The sequence below is a fragment of the Trachurus trachurus genome (assembly GCF_905171665.1).
Source record: "Trachurus trachurus genome assembly, chromosome: 13".
NCBI classification, from domain to species: Eukaryota; Metazoa; Chordata; class Actinopteri; order Carangiformes; family Carangidae; genus Trachurus; species Trachurus trachurus.
This window is the reverse complement of record NC_139892.1, coordinates 15,686,429-15,703,719: the sequence shown is the minus strand read 5'-3', so window position 1 is coordinate 15,703,719 and position 17,291 is coordinate 15,686,429. Positions and strand designations below refer to the sequence as shown.

Genomic DNA, 17,291 nt, shown 5'->3' with positions numbered 1-17,291 from the left:
AGACACAGAAGAATAAAGACTGCGGGTCCTCTGGTGTATTTTTGTCTCTAAAATGTGCTTAGAAAACATGACAGTAGAATAACAAATGTATGAGAATAAATAGCTCTGCCAGACATACCATAGAAGAATAGCACAAAGTTTATTCAACATACAAAATTAATAAATACACATTACACACTTTATCAAAATATGTTTGCACATCAACTACTTATCAACACAATGCCATGAGATGTCAATATTGCTTAAAAAAAACAGTCTTGATGCTTAACTAGATGAAACAATCTTTACAAAATATTGCCTTTTTGATAAAGTGAATCTCAGTTCAGAGGCCTGTCCTATTGTTTTAAAAAGCAAATGAAATATGTATTCGACACAAAATGCAAAACCAAAACTGAAAATCACAAACTACCCATAACTACAGTGTCTTTATTAGACCTTTTGTGTTTTTGCTTGTTGGTTAATGAGTCATACTGTGTAGACCCTGGCAATACATGAGGTTATTGAAGAAACACAGACCATCTTCCTTGCAAAGAGAAAAGCTGTCTGTCTTGTCACTAATGCATAATTACATGCTTATAAAGGGCTTAGAAATAAATCAGGCCAAACATACATTAAAAAAACAACAACAAATAATTAAATGTGTGACTCACACTCATAACACTCTATGGTAGTATAAGGGTTTGGCATTTAAATCTGAAGCTATTGAAGCAATTCAAACAAAATAAGAAACAAGTCTATTGCCCTGACTTGTATCTGGATCTGAATTACAGTTAGAAAAAAAGGAAAGGTTATCTTTGAAGTGACATTGACAAATATATACCAGCATTTCTTTCATTTTTATCCAATCAAATAAAATAATACTAATTTAAAAAAAAACATGCTAAACACCAAAACAAAAATACAACATACCAAGGGCTTGGAGCCAGAAGGGGAAATGTAAAACAAAATTATTTTCAATAACATTCTTTTGCCATTTGAGACATTTATTTGTTTTATTATTCCAAGCCCTTGATATGTGTCAGTTTAATTTATTGCACCACAAGATAATATTGCATAGGATGTAAGCTGTTACCAGCTCCTCATTGCCCAGCCATGATACTGTGTGTGTAAAAAGTTCTCCGCAAAGCTCTGATATATACCAGGTGACAATTTGTTTCAGCTGAATAGTGAGAAGAAGGTCATAAATGCAACTAAAAGGATGTACTTCCCATCACCTCCTACATGTACACCAGCAGGTATTTGTATTTTTACAGGCCTCAATGTGCCAGTGGGAATATCCACTGTGGTATAATCTTAAAAAAAAAAAAAAAAATTTAAAACACAGGCCGGATATTAACAGTTGTGCTTGTTGCCTCCCAGAAGAAGCATCTACCAAGAGATGGAAAATCAGTAATCTTATCGGAGTCTATCTAGCATTCTTGATTCTCACTGCAAGTAGAGGTGACCTCAGCCTTGGACAGGAAAAGCTTGCCACTGGGACAGACACAGACCTCATAGAGATTCTGAGCATTTCCAGAAACCCCTCCTCTGCTCAGGGGCAGGCTCGGCATGCGCACCGTCTCTGCATCCAGCACCAGCTGCACAGCAGACAGCAGGGAGAGCAGGTATGATTAAAGGAGAACAACACAGTTGCATTAAATCAACAAGGAAATGTCACTCTGCTTTATTGTCTTCACTTCAGTCGAGTGCATGCACAGAGGGAGCTACACGGGGACGTCCAGTGAGTGCCTAACAAGTGCACTGGTCCATGACGAAGATATAATAAATAGAATGTGATACAGAGTTCACGTTTCTGTGGCAGAAAAACCACTGAGGACTGCTTCTATTATTATCCAGGACATGTTCAGTGCAGATAAGCATACAGTTTTCTTCCCTTAAGCATGAAAAGAGAGATGAGGGTGTGGTACACCCTGCAACTACATCAGAAAAAGGTCAAACAAGTGCGTGTGACAGTGAAGACTGGAGTTCAGCCTGCTTGTTGCATCACAATAAAAATAACCAGCTCTAAATCAACCACCAAAACTCACTGTTAACAGTAACATACACCACTTCATCACAGCAAAACCCTACAAAATGTTTTAAAAGTACAAAATGTAAAAATAGAGCTAAAAATAAATAAATAAGTCTGAAGCAGTGTGTGGCTGAAAAGCATACTGTGTATTCTGTTGTCAATCAAAAGAAAAAAAGCTAGTCTGGAGATGATGTGTAGCAGAGTTATGGAAGTGGACAATATTTTTCTTACCAATCCATCACTAGACTGCAGAATAACATCCATGTTGGATGCAACTTCAATGTTGCCAGATACAGCTTTGATATGAACTCCTTTTGGTGCGTCCATACTGAGAGAGCGAGTAGGAGACTCCAGCCTGAAGAAAAAACGGCACAGCTTCATAAAAACAGCTCTCATTCACATCATCTTCCTTTGTGCTACTTCTTCTTAACTCCAAAGTTTCATGTTTATTTCATTGCATCACATCACAGTAATGTCAGGGTAACGTTGGTGAAATTAGAGGCTTATAAAATAAATGCTTTGTATGCCTTCTGTGGATTTCATACACATTTAGTGTTTGCTTTACTCTTACCAAATGACCTGACCCATGCAAGTTGGCTGGCATACTCACCTCAGGTCTTTCAAAGGTTCAGACCTCAGCTGGGGCACCCCCACTGAATGCTGGAACAGAGCTCCCTCGGGACCTGACGCAGAAACCGAGGCATACATTTACATCAATCCTGCTGCAGCGACCCACACACTTTTGACCTTGTTACCACGGGCTTGTGGTACAGTGATTCTGTGATTTCGAACATATTTCCTGTATATATGAAGGTTAAATTATGTTCAACTTTTTTGAAAACAAGCCTCTGATAACCGGGTGCCGCAAATTTGAAATAGTGTTGGAGGAAAAAAGGGAGATGAGTGAGAACATTAGATCCAAAACCTCCCAGCCCACTGTACAGAATGTGGGTCCAACTGCAGTGGTTGAAACCACTCCCCCCACAGCGGGCACAGAGGCTCTGTTTCAAGGATTTCAGAAAACATCTCCTCCTCTGCTGCTGCACGCTGCTCTCTGCGGATCAAAATGACCCCAGGCGTAATGAAGCTATCAGCTGACACTCCCTTCAACATTAATCAGCCATCACAGTGTGTAGTCAGTGACCCGCAGCACCATCGACACACACAATGGACACTGAAGACACTGGGAATACAGGACAAGGAAGATGATGGGGGACAGATCAGCCTGATATTTTAATACTTTGCCCTTTCATATGACATATTGTGCTGTTGCTTTTGTTGGCTCAGGAAATACCTGATTAGAATCTTCCATTAATGTGATTGATCTCTCCTACATGGCATTAACGCATGCTCAGGTTAAGATAACTGTGCTCCGTGACATTTCATTCATCTCCTAGGTGCACTCTACAGATATCCACTCAGCTGTACGTGACTGATGAATGATTGTAAAATTGACAGTGTGCGTCTTTGTCCTTGGTTGCTGGATTGCTGCACACATATCTGCCATCAAACCAAATAGCTCCTGTTGAGTTCACATCTGTTGTCAATATTATGTTTTTCCAAATCCCCCAAAAAAGAAAAAAAAAAGTATGTTTTCGCCAAGAGGTGTGTGACATTTCCAAGATAACAGCAGGTGGAAGCCGTTTTTATACCTGTGACTCGTAGTTTGTCCGGTCCAATCACAGTCTGGTCGCCATCTGCAGTGAACAGCATGTTGTCATTTTGGGAGTTAATGAGCAGATTTCGAGCGTGTCCCTGAGCCTCTTTTGGACCTGCAACAACAACAACAACAACAACAATACCTGAAGGGGTTTGGCAGAAGTGAATGAAAAAAATCAATCATCAAAATGTGTACTTTCTGTCCCTGTTATACTATGTGTCAAAGCGGCGGTGTTTGGAGAATATAATGAGACGCACTCATGCTTTCCTCTCACCACTAACAGCAGTACAGTGGCAACAAAGGTGAGTAAACAACCCGCTGAAAAGAAATGAACAGATAAAAGATAGAAAAGCAGCAGCATCTGAGGTTATCTCACTTCATCCTCCACTACAGCAATGTTCACAGCCCTGCGAGAGGCACATTTAAAGCAGGTAGATCTGTCGGTGGGAGATTTCAACCACTTCAGCACCTACAACTGTGAGCCGGCGTGCAATCTCCCCAAACAAGCGTTTCAGTTTCATTCACACAGGGCCGAGGGGATGCAGGCTGTGTTTTTTATGGCTTAATTATCAAGGACACATAACGGGACTGTGGAACACAGCAATTAGTTGGGTCATTTGTTGGCCTTTTAATTATGACAAAATACCCCAACGCAGCCGTCGGTGAGCTGTAAAAGACGTACAAATATGATCCTCCACAGGCCTTGGGCCCTCTGTGTAATACAGAACCATCCAGAAGCAGTGGTAGAGAGAGGAATGTTGCATTTAATGGATTTTAAATGGAAATGGAGGAGACTGTAAATGGAAAGATGGCCTCTTGTCACTGTTAATGTTGGATGAGGAATTGCTGCAGGACAAGTGCATGAATGACTTTACTATTGCCCTCATACATCAGAGGGATACTTTGTTATGCATGAGTGCTGTATGTGTCTATGTGGGTCTGTATGTGTCTGTATGTGCTCTTTCAGCCTCTCACCCACTGATATCCTCCCCGTGACATCACCGTTTTCATTGCGGGCATTAAGGGAAACATTTTCCAATGAGTGAACAAGAAGGGAAGAATCCTGCAACAACAAAAAAGAAAGAAAGAAATAAAGCAATATTGTCATGTTACCATGCTGTGTACTGATATCACATGATACACTGTATGTCTCCAATCCATGTGAAAGCACAGTGCCAGTTAGTTGAACTACTGATTTGCTCCTTTGATCCAGACTGAAATATCTCAATAAGTATTGACTGTGTTGCATGGATCCCAGATGATGAATTCTAATCACTTTGTGATCTCTAATTTGTCATCTAACACCAGCAGCTTCACATTTGTAGTATTGAGTGAGTTATCTTGACAATTATAGAATGAATATCCAGCATGAAATCAGACATTAGTGTAACTGTGGCATTGCTCTATTTATAGTTTGTACCCCTTCCTGAGAAGTAAAATGCTTTTAAATCTAAATTAAAGTAAGTAAATGGATAAATATAGTTAGCTAAATGAAAGAAAAATGACTTGTGACAGTGGCTTTGTCCCTCATTTGCTCTAATGGACCTTTTTTTATGGACCTAAATATTAACATTCAGAAGTGTATGGAGTCGTAATTAATCACTTATTTATATTTATAACAACACTAGGGGATGATGTTAGAAGGAGGTTAGGAGAAAGTATTGTCAGAAACCACCAGAAATAGGAGCTTTTGTAAAACATGTAAAGGAGGTAGCCTTGGAACAACTGTTAGCTGTTAGAAATCCTGTTTATATAAATGTTGTAACTTAACTTTTCATCTCAAAGGCAAAGCAGTAGCTCACAAACTCCTAAATCTCATTAGAAATCCACTACACTAGATTGGAGAAATTGTCCGTCCATAATGAGGGATACACTGGTTAGTTAATGAGGCCCATAAAGTAAGAAAGAATGCTAAAAAAAATGCTGCTATGAGCAAGAAAAGCCATAACATGTAAACAACTGCAGCAAAGTGTTCCCATCTGCTGCTAGCAGGCAGGCCATAAACTACTTTCCACCACAAATATCCCGGAGGTTAATGGGGAGCTCTCTGCACCACCACGTGCACTGTGTGGGACTGCCAAATCCAGTTTGCTCTAACACATCCCCCCCCCAAAAAAAAGAGTACAGTCAGGAATATAACTGAATAAAAACTGCTCGAGTGTCTGCAAGGAATTAGATTGAGGCGGTTACAGGACATGTAGTCTGGACAGATCCAACTTGAAACCTTGATTTAAATTTGGTAAACAATGAGATGAAATAATGGGCTACTTAAACTGCCGCCTGACAGTGAACTTAGAAGAAGACAGAAGAGGGAAGAAGGCAGGAGGTAGAGGGGAGAGAAAAAGAGAGAAAGCAGAGTGGAGAAGAATGTGGAAAGAGAAGTGTGTGTTCCTGATTATCGTACTTCTCTGGAGTGGATCTCCTCAGCGTATACGGGAAGCAGAAACTCCGACTCGCCGTCCTCCAGCTTGACCCCATCTGAGTGTACTTGTAAGTGTCCCATCCCCTCCTGCGAGACACAAAGTGATGAGTTCACACGCACATTTTTGGAAGTATAGAAGCTGAGGCATTTGGATTTCATCATTCAGTCACTTCATAGACCTCCGAGTGTGAAACACATGTCGCAACGTTCCCTGTGGCACGTAGAGGCCATCTCAGAACAAAGCATCCAGTTGCTTTAGCTGTGCAGGCACTTCACGACAGTGTGTGTGTGTATGTGTGTGTGTGTTGCAGCTCTTGTTCCGTTTCTGCATAAATCCACGGTTGCCATCTGGACTGGAGTCAGAAAGCTGACAAGACCCCATGAAATAACAAACACATCAGCCATCCTATATAAGCAAACAACTATCAGTTAATAGTGGATGATACTGTTGCATAATAGGCAGGTGACACTGTGATCCACTATCAAAACATCAAAAATACAAAGAGACAATATAAAGGAAGAGGGGTGAGAAACAAAGCAAGTGGAAAAATTCTCCCAGCGGAAAACACAAACTGCCTATAGGTGAGTCATGCATGCGTACCGTGTTGAACCACATCACCCTGAGGATCCAGATGGTGAGAGCGAAGTTGACCACCAAGATGACGATGAGCAGCAGGACAAACAGGTAGAGGCAGCGCTTCCTCCAGCCATAGATGCCGATCTTGTAGACGTGGTCGGGCACCGGCCTGGGCGAGCTGCTGCCCTGGGTGGTGGTGACATACTGCTCACGCACCATCTGCTGGCTGGGCGCAACGCAGAGCCAGGTGCGCCGGGCAATATTAACAGATGTTGAAAAGGAGAGAGAGAGAAAGAGAGAGAGAGAAAAAAAGAAAACATACAGACTTTACTCTTCCGTGCTGCTCGGTGAGACTGGATATGGCGTGTGGCACACAGTGTCAGTGGGAGTTTGTAAGGGATCAGAGAAAACAGGCCATGGAAAGTATCATTATTTATGTGTAATATAGGTCAGCTGCCTACACAGAGAGGATTCTTTTTGACAAAACCAACAGAGCATTGGGAGTCAGGTTTCTGGTGACCTGGGAAATCTAAGTCCAATATTAATCCTCCTTTTTAGCTGTGTTTTGATCTCCACCACCTCCTCAGGGACATCTCTGTCTCTTTACCTCCTTAATGCTCCATTATATTCACCAGCTACCTGCTAACTTTGTCCTTCAGGTGTTTAGTGCTGGGCAGGTAGCCAGGCTAGCGCCGCCTACTGGTTCCGGCAAATTTCATTTGCCTCAAACATGTAGTCAGGACACTAGCAATGCGTTTCGGTTTGCTCCGTCCGCCAGAGCGGACGGACCAATCAGCGAACAGACGGGTAAGTAAAGGCGATGACGTTGAACTCAAGCGCTCAAGATTAACCTATGAGCTTAACCGGTGTATAGCACACGTGACCACCAAGCAGCAGCGATTAGTTGAAGCAAATGTAAGCAACCGCCTCCCGGAAGCGAACGAATCCCTATGGCTCGTGTTCAGACCGCTATATGAAATGTAATGAAGTAAGCGGCTGATGCATCAGGCTACTGGGCAGGTAGGGCGATGTAAAGTTTAAAGTAAAGTTAAAAGATGAAAATGTTAGAGGAAAACTGAAATATATGAAAAACATTTTTTATTATAACAGCTTTAAATTTTCCTTTGCACCTTAGTCACTGTGACTAACTACTTCTATGTATTCTTTGCTTAAATTTTTCCTTTCTGGGTCCTTATAGCTTAACCATTTCATAAAATTTGGAGCCTTTTACATTATTGCTGAATGTTTTAGAGGAAGAACTCAGGCATAAGTGAGATATATCAATATTTCAATTTAATACAATTCCACAATGTATAAAATGGAAAGAAACAGATATATCCTTTGGGTTTGGTCTGAGGTGTCTCTACACTTTGGAGTGAGTCATTGGGTGGGTTTTTCTTTCACACTTCCAACTTCACATTGTTCCATTTTACCAGCCTTTTAGTGTAATGTAATACACACAAATAGCTTGATTACAACTTCTATGCAACCCCTCGTTCACACAGAGTACGTACAGTGCGTTATTCATGAGCCCAGATCTGGTGCACAGACCCAGTGGATATCTGGCTCACTGCACCAGTGGAAAACTTGACTTGAATTTCCAGCAACGCTTCACAAAAAAAAAAAGGCAAAAGCAAAGGAAAATGCCACTTATTACAGAGCAGGGTTGTGCTTTCTGGCCACACAGCAGCAGCCTATCAATGACAAAAACCACCGAGGTGAATGTCAGCATATTTCAAACTGCAGCCAGTGTCTGTTAAGTTATGGCACAATAATAGTTTTGTGTATGCAGTTCACGTGAGCACATACCGAGCTCACTCGCAGGTTCAGATGTGCGGCCCAGTCAGCACATTTGGGCCATCTGACACCGTGACAACAGGGAACCTCAGGGACAGATTTCACAACCGCACAATAAGTGTGTGTTCTCGCACATTGCCGCCAAAGGATCGCACCGCCTCACAGAGCTGCAGAGAGAAGGGCCAGTGTCACTTCCTATTGATTAATCTGCATTAATAACCAGATGCAGGCTGCAGAGAAAAGCTGCGCTCACCGAGAACAAGGCCTGAGGAAAATGCTGTTGGTTGTAGATAATTTTGAATCAATATAACAAAGATTGTTGCTTTTGTATTCACAACAAACTGCTCCACAACTGCACCTCAAACTGTATAGGAGTTATCAGAACAAACATGTATCTAGGTTGTCTCTGTGGCGTTCAGTGAACTCGGTGGGACCCCGCCTCCAGTCACCAGGCTGATTTACATGCAGGACAGGTGTTGCATCTTTCTACCACACTAAAGGCGTTTTCCATCATGTTAACGGAGCCGCTTCTCACACCAAAAAAAGTAATTCTTCCTTGACACTAACAGATGTTAAGCCGGGCACATCATCCCACTGTGAGTCTCGTGGCGATGATGATACGAGCAGAAGAAAGAGGGCTGACAGACGACAAAGTGACAAAACTGCATGGACGAAAATTGTGTTTGTATGAATAATGAAGGTAAACAATGTTCCACCCTCTAAGCATGGGATGATGGATAAAAGCAGAAGCGCTCGCTGCTCGGGTCTCTGAGGTCCTGGGAGAAGATGTTTCACAGAGACGATGATAAAGGCCTATAGTCTCCATGGCTCGTTTCTTGCTGTTTTGCAGTAAACACAGGGAGGAGGTGTGTGTGGGCATAAAAAAGCTGAGAGTATTTCTATGACGGAATGCGCCTCTCCACAGGACCTGTCACATGGTCCACGAGCCCAGCTGTGATGAATAGCCCTTGTTTCAAAAACCAAACCAATGAAAGTTGCTTGAAAAAAAGGAATGAAAAAATGTTGTGTGCCACAGGGGAGTGGAAAGTTGATAAGGAGTAAGTTATGTGGAATGTTTTTTTTTTTCATATCTCACCTCATTTATATTTATTAATCGGACTTGTGACAATGAGTCATGATGGTGAATTGAATCGCAGCACTGCAGCAGCAACGTTTAGTGAAGATATATATTTTTATACTTCAGCATGTCATAACTTTGCTCGTTTTATCAACATAAATTCAGTTTGGGTTTTTCCATAGTGACGGTCTGTTGAATTGACACTCCTGCGTCTTCACTCAGCACCTATTACCAGCCACAGATCATTTGCGTGTTAACATGTTGATCAGCCTAACTGTTCACTTTGGGTAAATGAGTGGTGAGGATGAAAGAGCTCTGGGTTTGTTCATTATGATGTTAATGGATTTGATCTAACCCAGGCTAATTACTTCAAAATGAAAGCATTAGGAGGCCTCCTCATTTTAGCAGCAGCTGGAGGAGGAAGCAGCAGCAACAGCAGCTTATGAGGCTGGATCTTTAAAGGCGTCTTCCAGATCCAGTTTCAGTTTGTTACCACCAGCCCTTCAGCCGCAGACTGATCCTTCCATAGCAACCCAAATAAACACTCCATGAACAGCCTCTGTGCTCAAGTGCCAGGAATGCTCAATTTATGAAACATTATGATCGGAAATTCAGTCTGACCATAGAGCCTTAAGAGAAAGTAGTTATTTAAATTCTTGGCAGTAGAAACTTATTCTTTTAAATAATAATAATAATAATTTTTGATGCTAAAACTTTACAAATATGGATACTATTACTATCCCACAACTAAATGCAAGTTTCAAAGGCACTGTAGACCTCTCACAGTCCTCTGCTCTCCAGGATGAAGAGTATACTTGGTTCAGCGCTGTTAGCGGGGCTATTCATCTGAGGGCATCCTCTCAATTAACCTTAAACAAGTGATGCTCCCTGCCAGGCTCTGTCTCTGACCTCCAGAGGAGAGCGAGGGCCCGGCCAGACAAGGCGAACCGCTGGCCCAGAAGTCCACAGGGTCTGGCTGTGATTGAGAATCCAGGCTTCCCTCTGAGCCGAGCTCTTGACCTGACCGAACTGCAGCAAACGCAACGCAAGAAAGTTTTTTAGCGAGTTAGAAAAGCTCAAATCATTTGGCCGGTGGTTTGCAGAGAAGCTGTGTGTGAGTGGAGTGAAGAGCAATTGAAAGCTGAGCACAGGGCTTCTGGAGTTTCTGTCTGTCTGTCCAGTAAGTGGCCGACAACATGTCTCCACTCTGCTGTGATGCCTTAACTTCTAAAAATAGGACACAGCATTGTGAACTAGGCCTAAATTTAAAAAAGCTCCATAGGACACACACAGAGACAAGAGACACATACTACATAGGTAGAACTAATGGACACAAACTGGGATATTGCCCATTACACACATCAAACCTTAGGGAGTTGCTCTTTTGCTAAGTTATTTTTGTATTTCAATATCACTGGCCATGTATGGTAAAACTGCAGACAGCTGGCAACCAAACATTTGTTTCCAAATCCCCAAACTACCTCTGAGCGGACGACAAAGTGTTAAGAGCACAACGTGAAACACATGAGTCCCAAAGAAGGAAAAAAAAACTGGATAAAGAATGAGCAGTAGGTCAAAGGTTGTCAATATAAAAAACACTCCAACTTTATCTAAAGAGGAGGCGAGGAAAAGAAACAGAGCTGACACACGGATTAGTTGTGTTGGAAAAGGCAGAGTACTCACTGTTGTGTGTTGTGGCAGAGCAGTCCTCTTTCCTACGCTACGGTGAGCAGAGCTCGAGCTGGTGTGAGACGCTTGAGAAGCAGCAGCAGCGCTTGAGCTCCTCACACGTCTGTCAGCCACTCAACAGCTGTGTGCCATAAATTCAGCCCTGGAAGTGGCTCCTGGTGAAATCACCACGAGACGGCGCTCCCACTCCTCCTGCATGCCCACTCCCTCTGCCTTTTTAGCCTTCCTGCAGACATTTGAATATCACCAGAGTGTGAGTGTGTGTGTGTGTGTGTGTGTGTGAGAGAGAGAGAGAGAGAGGGAGAAGGGAGGAGGAGGAGGAGGAGAATTAACCATCAGTGGAGAGGCTCAGTGTCTATTTTCCACTCACACACAGATCCATAAACCGTCCATAATGAACAGAGGCAGTTGTTTTTCATACATACCAGTGAGTCACTTTCACTGCCCAGCCCAGGGCTCGGTGCAGTCCGGTCTAATTTGAGACTTCAGTCATGGTTCTCAACATGAAGTTAAGCTGGTCTCTCAGATAGCTGCTGCGCCGGGTGACAGGCGGCAGGAAGGGCGGAACTTGTAGGAGGCACTTAGTAAGTCAGAGCGGCAGCAAACACAGCACATTAACAGGCAGGGGGCGGGTCAGCGTCATGTGGAAAATGTATGAATTATCAGAACTTTATACTAACATTTATGTGCATTTCAACAAATATGAATTTGCTTACGCAATATCTTTAAAATATAAATTCTCCTGACACTGTCATTTTAGAATCACATTTTAGGCTGTGCCTTGTTTGTATGCACTTTTAATTAATGAGCGTCTCATATTCATATTAGTACGTGGCAAATGTTTAATTCAGTGAGGTAATTAGTTGTAAACCCAATTTGATTTATGAATAATTAATTAAAGGGGCTTACAAAAACCACAGAAACGGTTAGTGAAATTGTGGTGGCACAAGCACAGAGGTCCTCTTCTGAAGAAAAGTCAGAGGGATAATATATTTTCAGAGGAAAATCGATATATACTTACTTACAGAAACTTTTATTCTTCAATGCTACAGAAAAAGCTTCTTCAATCATTTAAATTTTCCATTACAAGTTTAATGCAGGACATATTTAAGATGGATGCACCATTAGACATAAATACATTTATTTTAAGAGAAAATTCTTGGACAGTTTCAAGCACTGAAAAATGAAACGTTTTTATAAAAAAGACAACTTTACAGAAAGCACTGATTGCAATGCTTTTAATGAAATGTGTATCATACAGATCCACTCATAACTTCCTCCTCATCAATTAGATTTGTGTTTACCATCTATAAATAAAGGATCATCACTGTGATTTTTAAGACAGTACTTAGTCTATAGATTGACATTTACAAGTTACTCACTGGAAAAAACAGGCAACAGAGCAGCAACTGTAGCTAAGCAGCTGTCTTTTTAAAGGTCCATATCCATGGTATCCATGTGGTTAGCTTGGCTGCTACCAATTCTTTACATAGAGCCTGGTGACCTCACAAAAAAAACCTGCATAGCTCCACCCACCTTCACCGTGCAGATGGCTGATTGGCTACAATTACTCCCATAATGAGTTCACAGTACCTTAAAAAAGCACTAAACTTACACTGTTATATTTGAAAAAAGTCAAACATGATTACCGTACAAAAATTAATTGGGTTTGACGTTAAGATGGGAGACAGATGAAGCTAAGACCACTGACAGGTTAAGTCCTTGCTTCATATGCCATAGATAGCTGCATGCATGAGAGGAAAACATCAGAAAATGGGCAGATGTATAAACAATTGAGTTAAGGTGACAGATATTATGAAAACTGCAACAAATATTTCAGTGTGCGACAGTTGGTCTGTTATAGAGGCACCGGTGCGGCAGGTCACCTCCATTTGAAAGACACAGGCAGTAAATGTCTTTGTCTACTCACAGGCTGACGGTGGAGGGGCTGATGATGGGTGGCGCATCTGTCAGGGAGGAGCGTCCTGCAGTTTGTTTTCCACTTTCTGCTTGAGGTATCGCCATGCAGTGACAAAGGGACGTCTAACAGCATCCATCACAAAGCTGCTGTGTCTTTTATGCCCTGAGCAAACATCTGACAGTGGAGATAGCTTCTTCGTGTCATACTATTTCTTATCAATATCTCATAACCTTTCAATGCCTGTGGCTTCTCACAGACAAATGGATAGTGATAGTATGAATGATGCATCTCTGGCACCGAGTTAGAAATGGTCCATCTCAGCCTGAGAACAAGATCAGTTGAGTCAGGACGTCTCTTTGGATTTATTGGTTGACAACACTAGGCACACACTGTAGGTGAAGAGCTGAGCACTTCTGTTAGACGTTGATAGTAATTCAATGCAAAAACACTAATGAGGTGTGAATGCATCCAGCAGCAGAGGCTCCTGAGTCAGAACAACACTCATTCCAGTTGTCCTATTTTGAACAGGATAATGTCTAAACAGCTTTGAGAGTCTGTTTGCTGCATGAGTAAGATTGTCTTCTTGAACCCCCATAATGTCAAAAGAGAGTGCATTTTCAAAGTACCGAGAGCAATCAGGCTTAAAACTTTATTTTGTGCCTACAATAAAGGAAATAAGTCCCATAGATACCAACAAAAACTCGAGCCACTGTTTTCTTAAAAGGTACAATATAAAACAAACTGCCTTGTGGCTTTTGTAAAATAATGTAACATTATTTATGTAGGAGGTCATATTAGGACAGAAGCTGCTTTGTTATTAATGTAGCCTCTTGCCTGTTTTGCAACTCTTTTCAGTATCATAGTTCTTCAAATATTTTTGTATAAATAATATTTTTCACCCAATACGTTTTTTATTAGTTAACTCATTATCAGATTCCAGGCTACAGTGAGGTCACTTGGTCTAAAGCAAAAATGAACATCGTTTTCCATTCACAGCTTTTCAGGTGCGAGGAAACAGGAATATGAATGGTAAATATGGAGAAAACATGCATCTCTTTACACAGATCAGCTGTTATGAATAAGACAGTAGGAGCTTCTTAATAACTCATCTGCCTAGTAAAGCATTTGACATTTTAATTTTACACTCCATTTCTTGACTCTGATCTTTATACTTTGCAGTATAGGCCCATAAGTATTGTGCCATTTTACTGAATGAAACCTCGATAAATAGTATAATTGCCTATGAATCTTATTATATATATTTACAGTAATTACCAAACAATGTAAAAGGCACATGAACAGTGAAAAAACAATTACACAGCTGAGATTTTGTCTTTACGTTTTTTTTATTCACCTTTCATTACAAACAGGAAACAAACAGGAGAACCTATAAGAAAAGAGAAAAGAAAGGTTAGTGAATCCATCTAAAAAAAGACAACAAAACACATGTATAAATTCAGTTTCTGCTGTTTTACCTGATTATGCTTTCTCCGCTGCTGCCTCCTCATCTCCACCCTTGGTGTTACGTGTGTAAATCAGCTGTGCTCTGTGTTTGGACACCAGTTTGATCATGCCTGGAAGACAAAACAGCACCATGTCCCCCGTCAGCATATTCTCAGCCACTGTCACATTAATCCTGTCATGTCATCACTTATTTTAGTCAGCCTGCACTACGACAGAAACATTGTTAGTTAAATGCAAATTCTCTATGTTACTGCAATAGGCTAAAGTACAAGTACAAAACAAGAGGCAATCGTTGTTTTGGCTGTGCAGTAAAGAGTAGGCATTACATTTTAATCTCTATGAACAACGCTGACAGCAAAATTAATTTAGGCATCAGTTGTTTTACGGAGAACGTTCCATGTCATTACAGTTAACCATCTACAAACGACGCTACCTCACACCAGAGATAAATCACTGGCTCATTTATCAGAACCACTCTCTGTAGAAACCTATTTTACGCTAGACACAGATTAATGCAGTTAAGCATGTGCAGCGCATTAACAAAACAAGCTACAGAGGTGTGTAGTGTGCAATGAGACTGTTGTCACCGAGCTCATTTCTCAAAAAAGAAAATCTAACACAGCAACTGTTCTTTTGTTTCAAGTTACAAGTATATTTTAACTGCTGACATCTGGTGAGACACTTTAAAGTGCATCATTAAGTTGGTTTAATGTCACTGTTGCCTCCTTGTTTTCTTTGAATATTTCAAAATGAAGAATTTAAATGATATGAAAAGAAACGACAATGTGGCAGCTATTACTTGTGATGTTAACAGTTGTCTCACTGCACTCTGTCATTTTACAACAACAGATAAAACTGCTACCGAGAAAAAACAAAATATATGTAATGTGTAAGCATTTGAATGTATGGGCATAGTGAAGGGAGTGATACGACAGATGGCACAACGTGTTGGGTGTTTTGACAAGTTGCGTTAAGAACCATCTCCACCCCAAATGCTAAGGACGTCTATTCTGGTGAATGAGAATTATTCGAAGGTCGAAGAAAACATTCAGCCCAGGTCTCGTTTAAAAAGTCCAATTGACATTCCCACAAGGCCACTTACTTGGGGCTATAAATCATACATTATAAACTTGCAAACATCTTATTTTCTGCTCCTTTGACTGAATTCCCTCTTTACACCAACATACATTTCCAGGACATAATTGTCAAAACAGATAACCAGTCTGTTGGAACTCCTTGGAGACAAATCATCCTCAATATTAAATATTTGTAATCGGGGACTAACCTACTCTGCAGTGAAGTTACTTATCACCTGTAAGTTATTTGTATTTACTAACTTATCTACACAATATTCACTATTTTTTAAGATGTGACAATAAATTATCAAAGTTTTTCCTACAAAACAAGAGTATATAAGTTTGACCTCTCAGCCATCTCCATTGTCAGACATTTTGCTACTACTAAACCTCACACATCTGAGGTACGGATGCAGGCCGCCCTTCTTTGTTCGATCCTACATGCAGAGTTTGATTTGTGATTTGAACAGGTGAGGTTCACCTTTGGCAAGCAGTTCCTGGAGGGCGTTCCTGGCCAGAGAGCCACGGATCTTCAGCCTCTCAGAGACGACAGCGGGGGTGATGAGTTTGTAGTTGGGAACTTCTTTGTACAGCTTGTCGTAGGTAGCCTTATCGAAGAGGACCAGGTTGTTGAGCTTGTCCCTCACCTTTCCCTTGGACCACTTCTGCTCAGAGCAAAAATAATAATGGTCACGTTTTTTTAATATACACAAGAGTGTGGGGGCTAAGACAATTATTCAGGATCCACATACAATATAAACTAAACCTTGTCTAATTTAACAACTGCATACCTTCTTCTTGGCTTTGCCTCCAGACTTGTTGACTGGATCCTTGTCCTTTTTGGACTTTCCAGTGTCCTTCTTCTTGTCTTGCTTGGGAGGCTGAAATCAAAAGACAACACGTTATAACTCTTCGCCTCTGGAGCTACACGTGGGTCCTGACAACACGTTTTAGTCTTGGTGTGAGCATCGATGTGATGTACTGCGGCGCTTCTAGGGCAATGATGTCAAAATGTGCCCAGCTAGCGGACACAACCAGCCGCCTGGTGTTAGCTCGGCTGGCCGGCAGATGATGGCCTGGTCTGCGTCTCCGTGGTGCGGTCCTTTCTTCGCCATTAGCTTTGCAGAATAATACGGTCGGGATATGACTATTGTTCTACAGTGGTGGCGTAGGATGTGCAACTATATACATAGCGTTTATACAGATTTATAGGCAACTTCACTCGGCCCCGTTTCAGTTCACCGCAGCATGAAAGCATGGTGGAATTAGCACGCTAGCTAGCTAACTAGCCAGCCGCTAAATGAGTAAAATCTTGCTGTTATCTACGACATTCGCACTCATTTAACACAGCGTAGAGAAACATTGTGCTTTCGTGCTTTGTCTCGAAGACCTGGAACTCGAAACGAGTTTCAGAAACGCAAGAAATGTCTATTTTATTTCAACAAAACGTCTAATAACTGTCCTCACCATGTTTCCTCGTCAAGATGTCGGAGCGAAAGGAAGTTCACCCGTGCAAGAGCCCCTTAGACAACCCGTATATGCGGAAATGGAAAGAGGAATTATGGGAAATTGAGTTCTCTCGTGTTTTCACGCTCT

At 41.5% G+C, this 17,291-nt stretch overlaps 2 protein-coding genes across 3 annotated transcripts; both read right to left on the bottom strand.

Annotated features, from left to right (window-relative positions):
• Positions 1–389: 389 nt before the first annotated feature.
• Positions 390–11,460, bottom strand: sgcg (sarcoglycan, gamma). 2 transcript variants are annotated; one of them, XM_083985235.1, is made up of 8 exons: positions 11,229–11,460; positions 6,695–6,896; positions 6,076–6,180; positions 4,647–4,734; positions 3,664–3,783; positions 2,622–2,694; positions 2,243–2,366; positions 390–1,577 (listed from the first exon to the last, which is right to left on the bottom strand). In XM_083985235.1, exons 2-8 carry the CDS (start codon positions 6,887–6,889, stop codon positions 1,410–1,412), a joined length of 873 nt encoding a protein of 290 aa, XP_083841361.1. In that variant the 5' UTR covers positions 6,890–6,896; positions 11,229–11,460; the 3' UTR covers positions 390–1,409. The 2 variants fall into 2 exon arrangements, with proteins under 2 accessions (XP_083841361.1, XP_083841362.1); XM_083985236.1 differs by having other exon boundaries at positions 6,695–6,892.
• A 3,022-nt stretch (positions 11,461–14,482) lies between these two features.
• Positions 14,483–17,222, bottom strand: rps25 (ribosomal protein S25). The gene is made up of 5 exons (XM_083984670.1): positions 17,163–17,222; positions 16,487–16,576; positions 16,177–16,360; positions 14,631–14,729; positions 14,483–14,542 (listed from the first exon to the last, which is right to left on the bottom strand). The coding sequence occupies exons 1-4, from the start codon at positions 17,163–17,165 to the stop codon at positions 14,635–14,637; spliced, it is 372 nt and encodes a 123-aa protein (XP_083840796.1). The 5' UTR covers positions 17,166–17,222; the 3' UTR covers positions 14,483–14,542; positions 14,631–14,634.
• Between the last annotated feature and the right edge of the window lie 69 nt (positions 17,223–17,291).

Excerpts from the sequence above, each read along its gene's own strand:
- sgcg (XM_083985235.1), bottom strand. The coding sequence starts at position 6,889 with ATGGTGCGTGAGCAGTATGTCACCACCACCCAGGGCAGCAGCTCGCCC. Across the intron at positions 3,784-4,646 it reads CACGGGGAGGATATCAGTGG|GTCCAAAAGAGGCTCAGGGA; the intron begins GTGAGAGGCTGA and ends TTGTTGTTGCAG. Across the intron at positions 2,695-3,663 it reads GGACAAACTACGAGTCACAG|GTCCCGAGGGAGCTCTGTTC; the intron begins GTATAAAAACGG and ends TTTCTGCGTCAG.
- rps25 (XM_083984670.1), bottom strand. Across the intron at positions 16,361-16,486 it reads GAGGCAAAGCCAAGAAGAAG|AAGTGGTCCAAGGGAAAGGT; the intron begins GTATGCAGTTGT and ends TGCTCTGAGCAG. Across the intron at positions 14,730-16,176 it reads CCAGGAACTGCTTGCCAAAG|GCATGATCAAACTGGTGTCC; the intron begins GTGAACCTCACC and ends TTTGTCTTCCAG.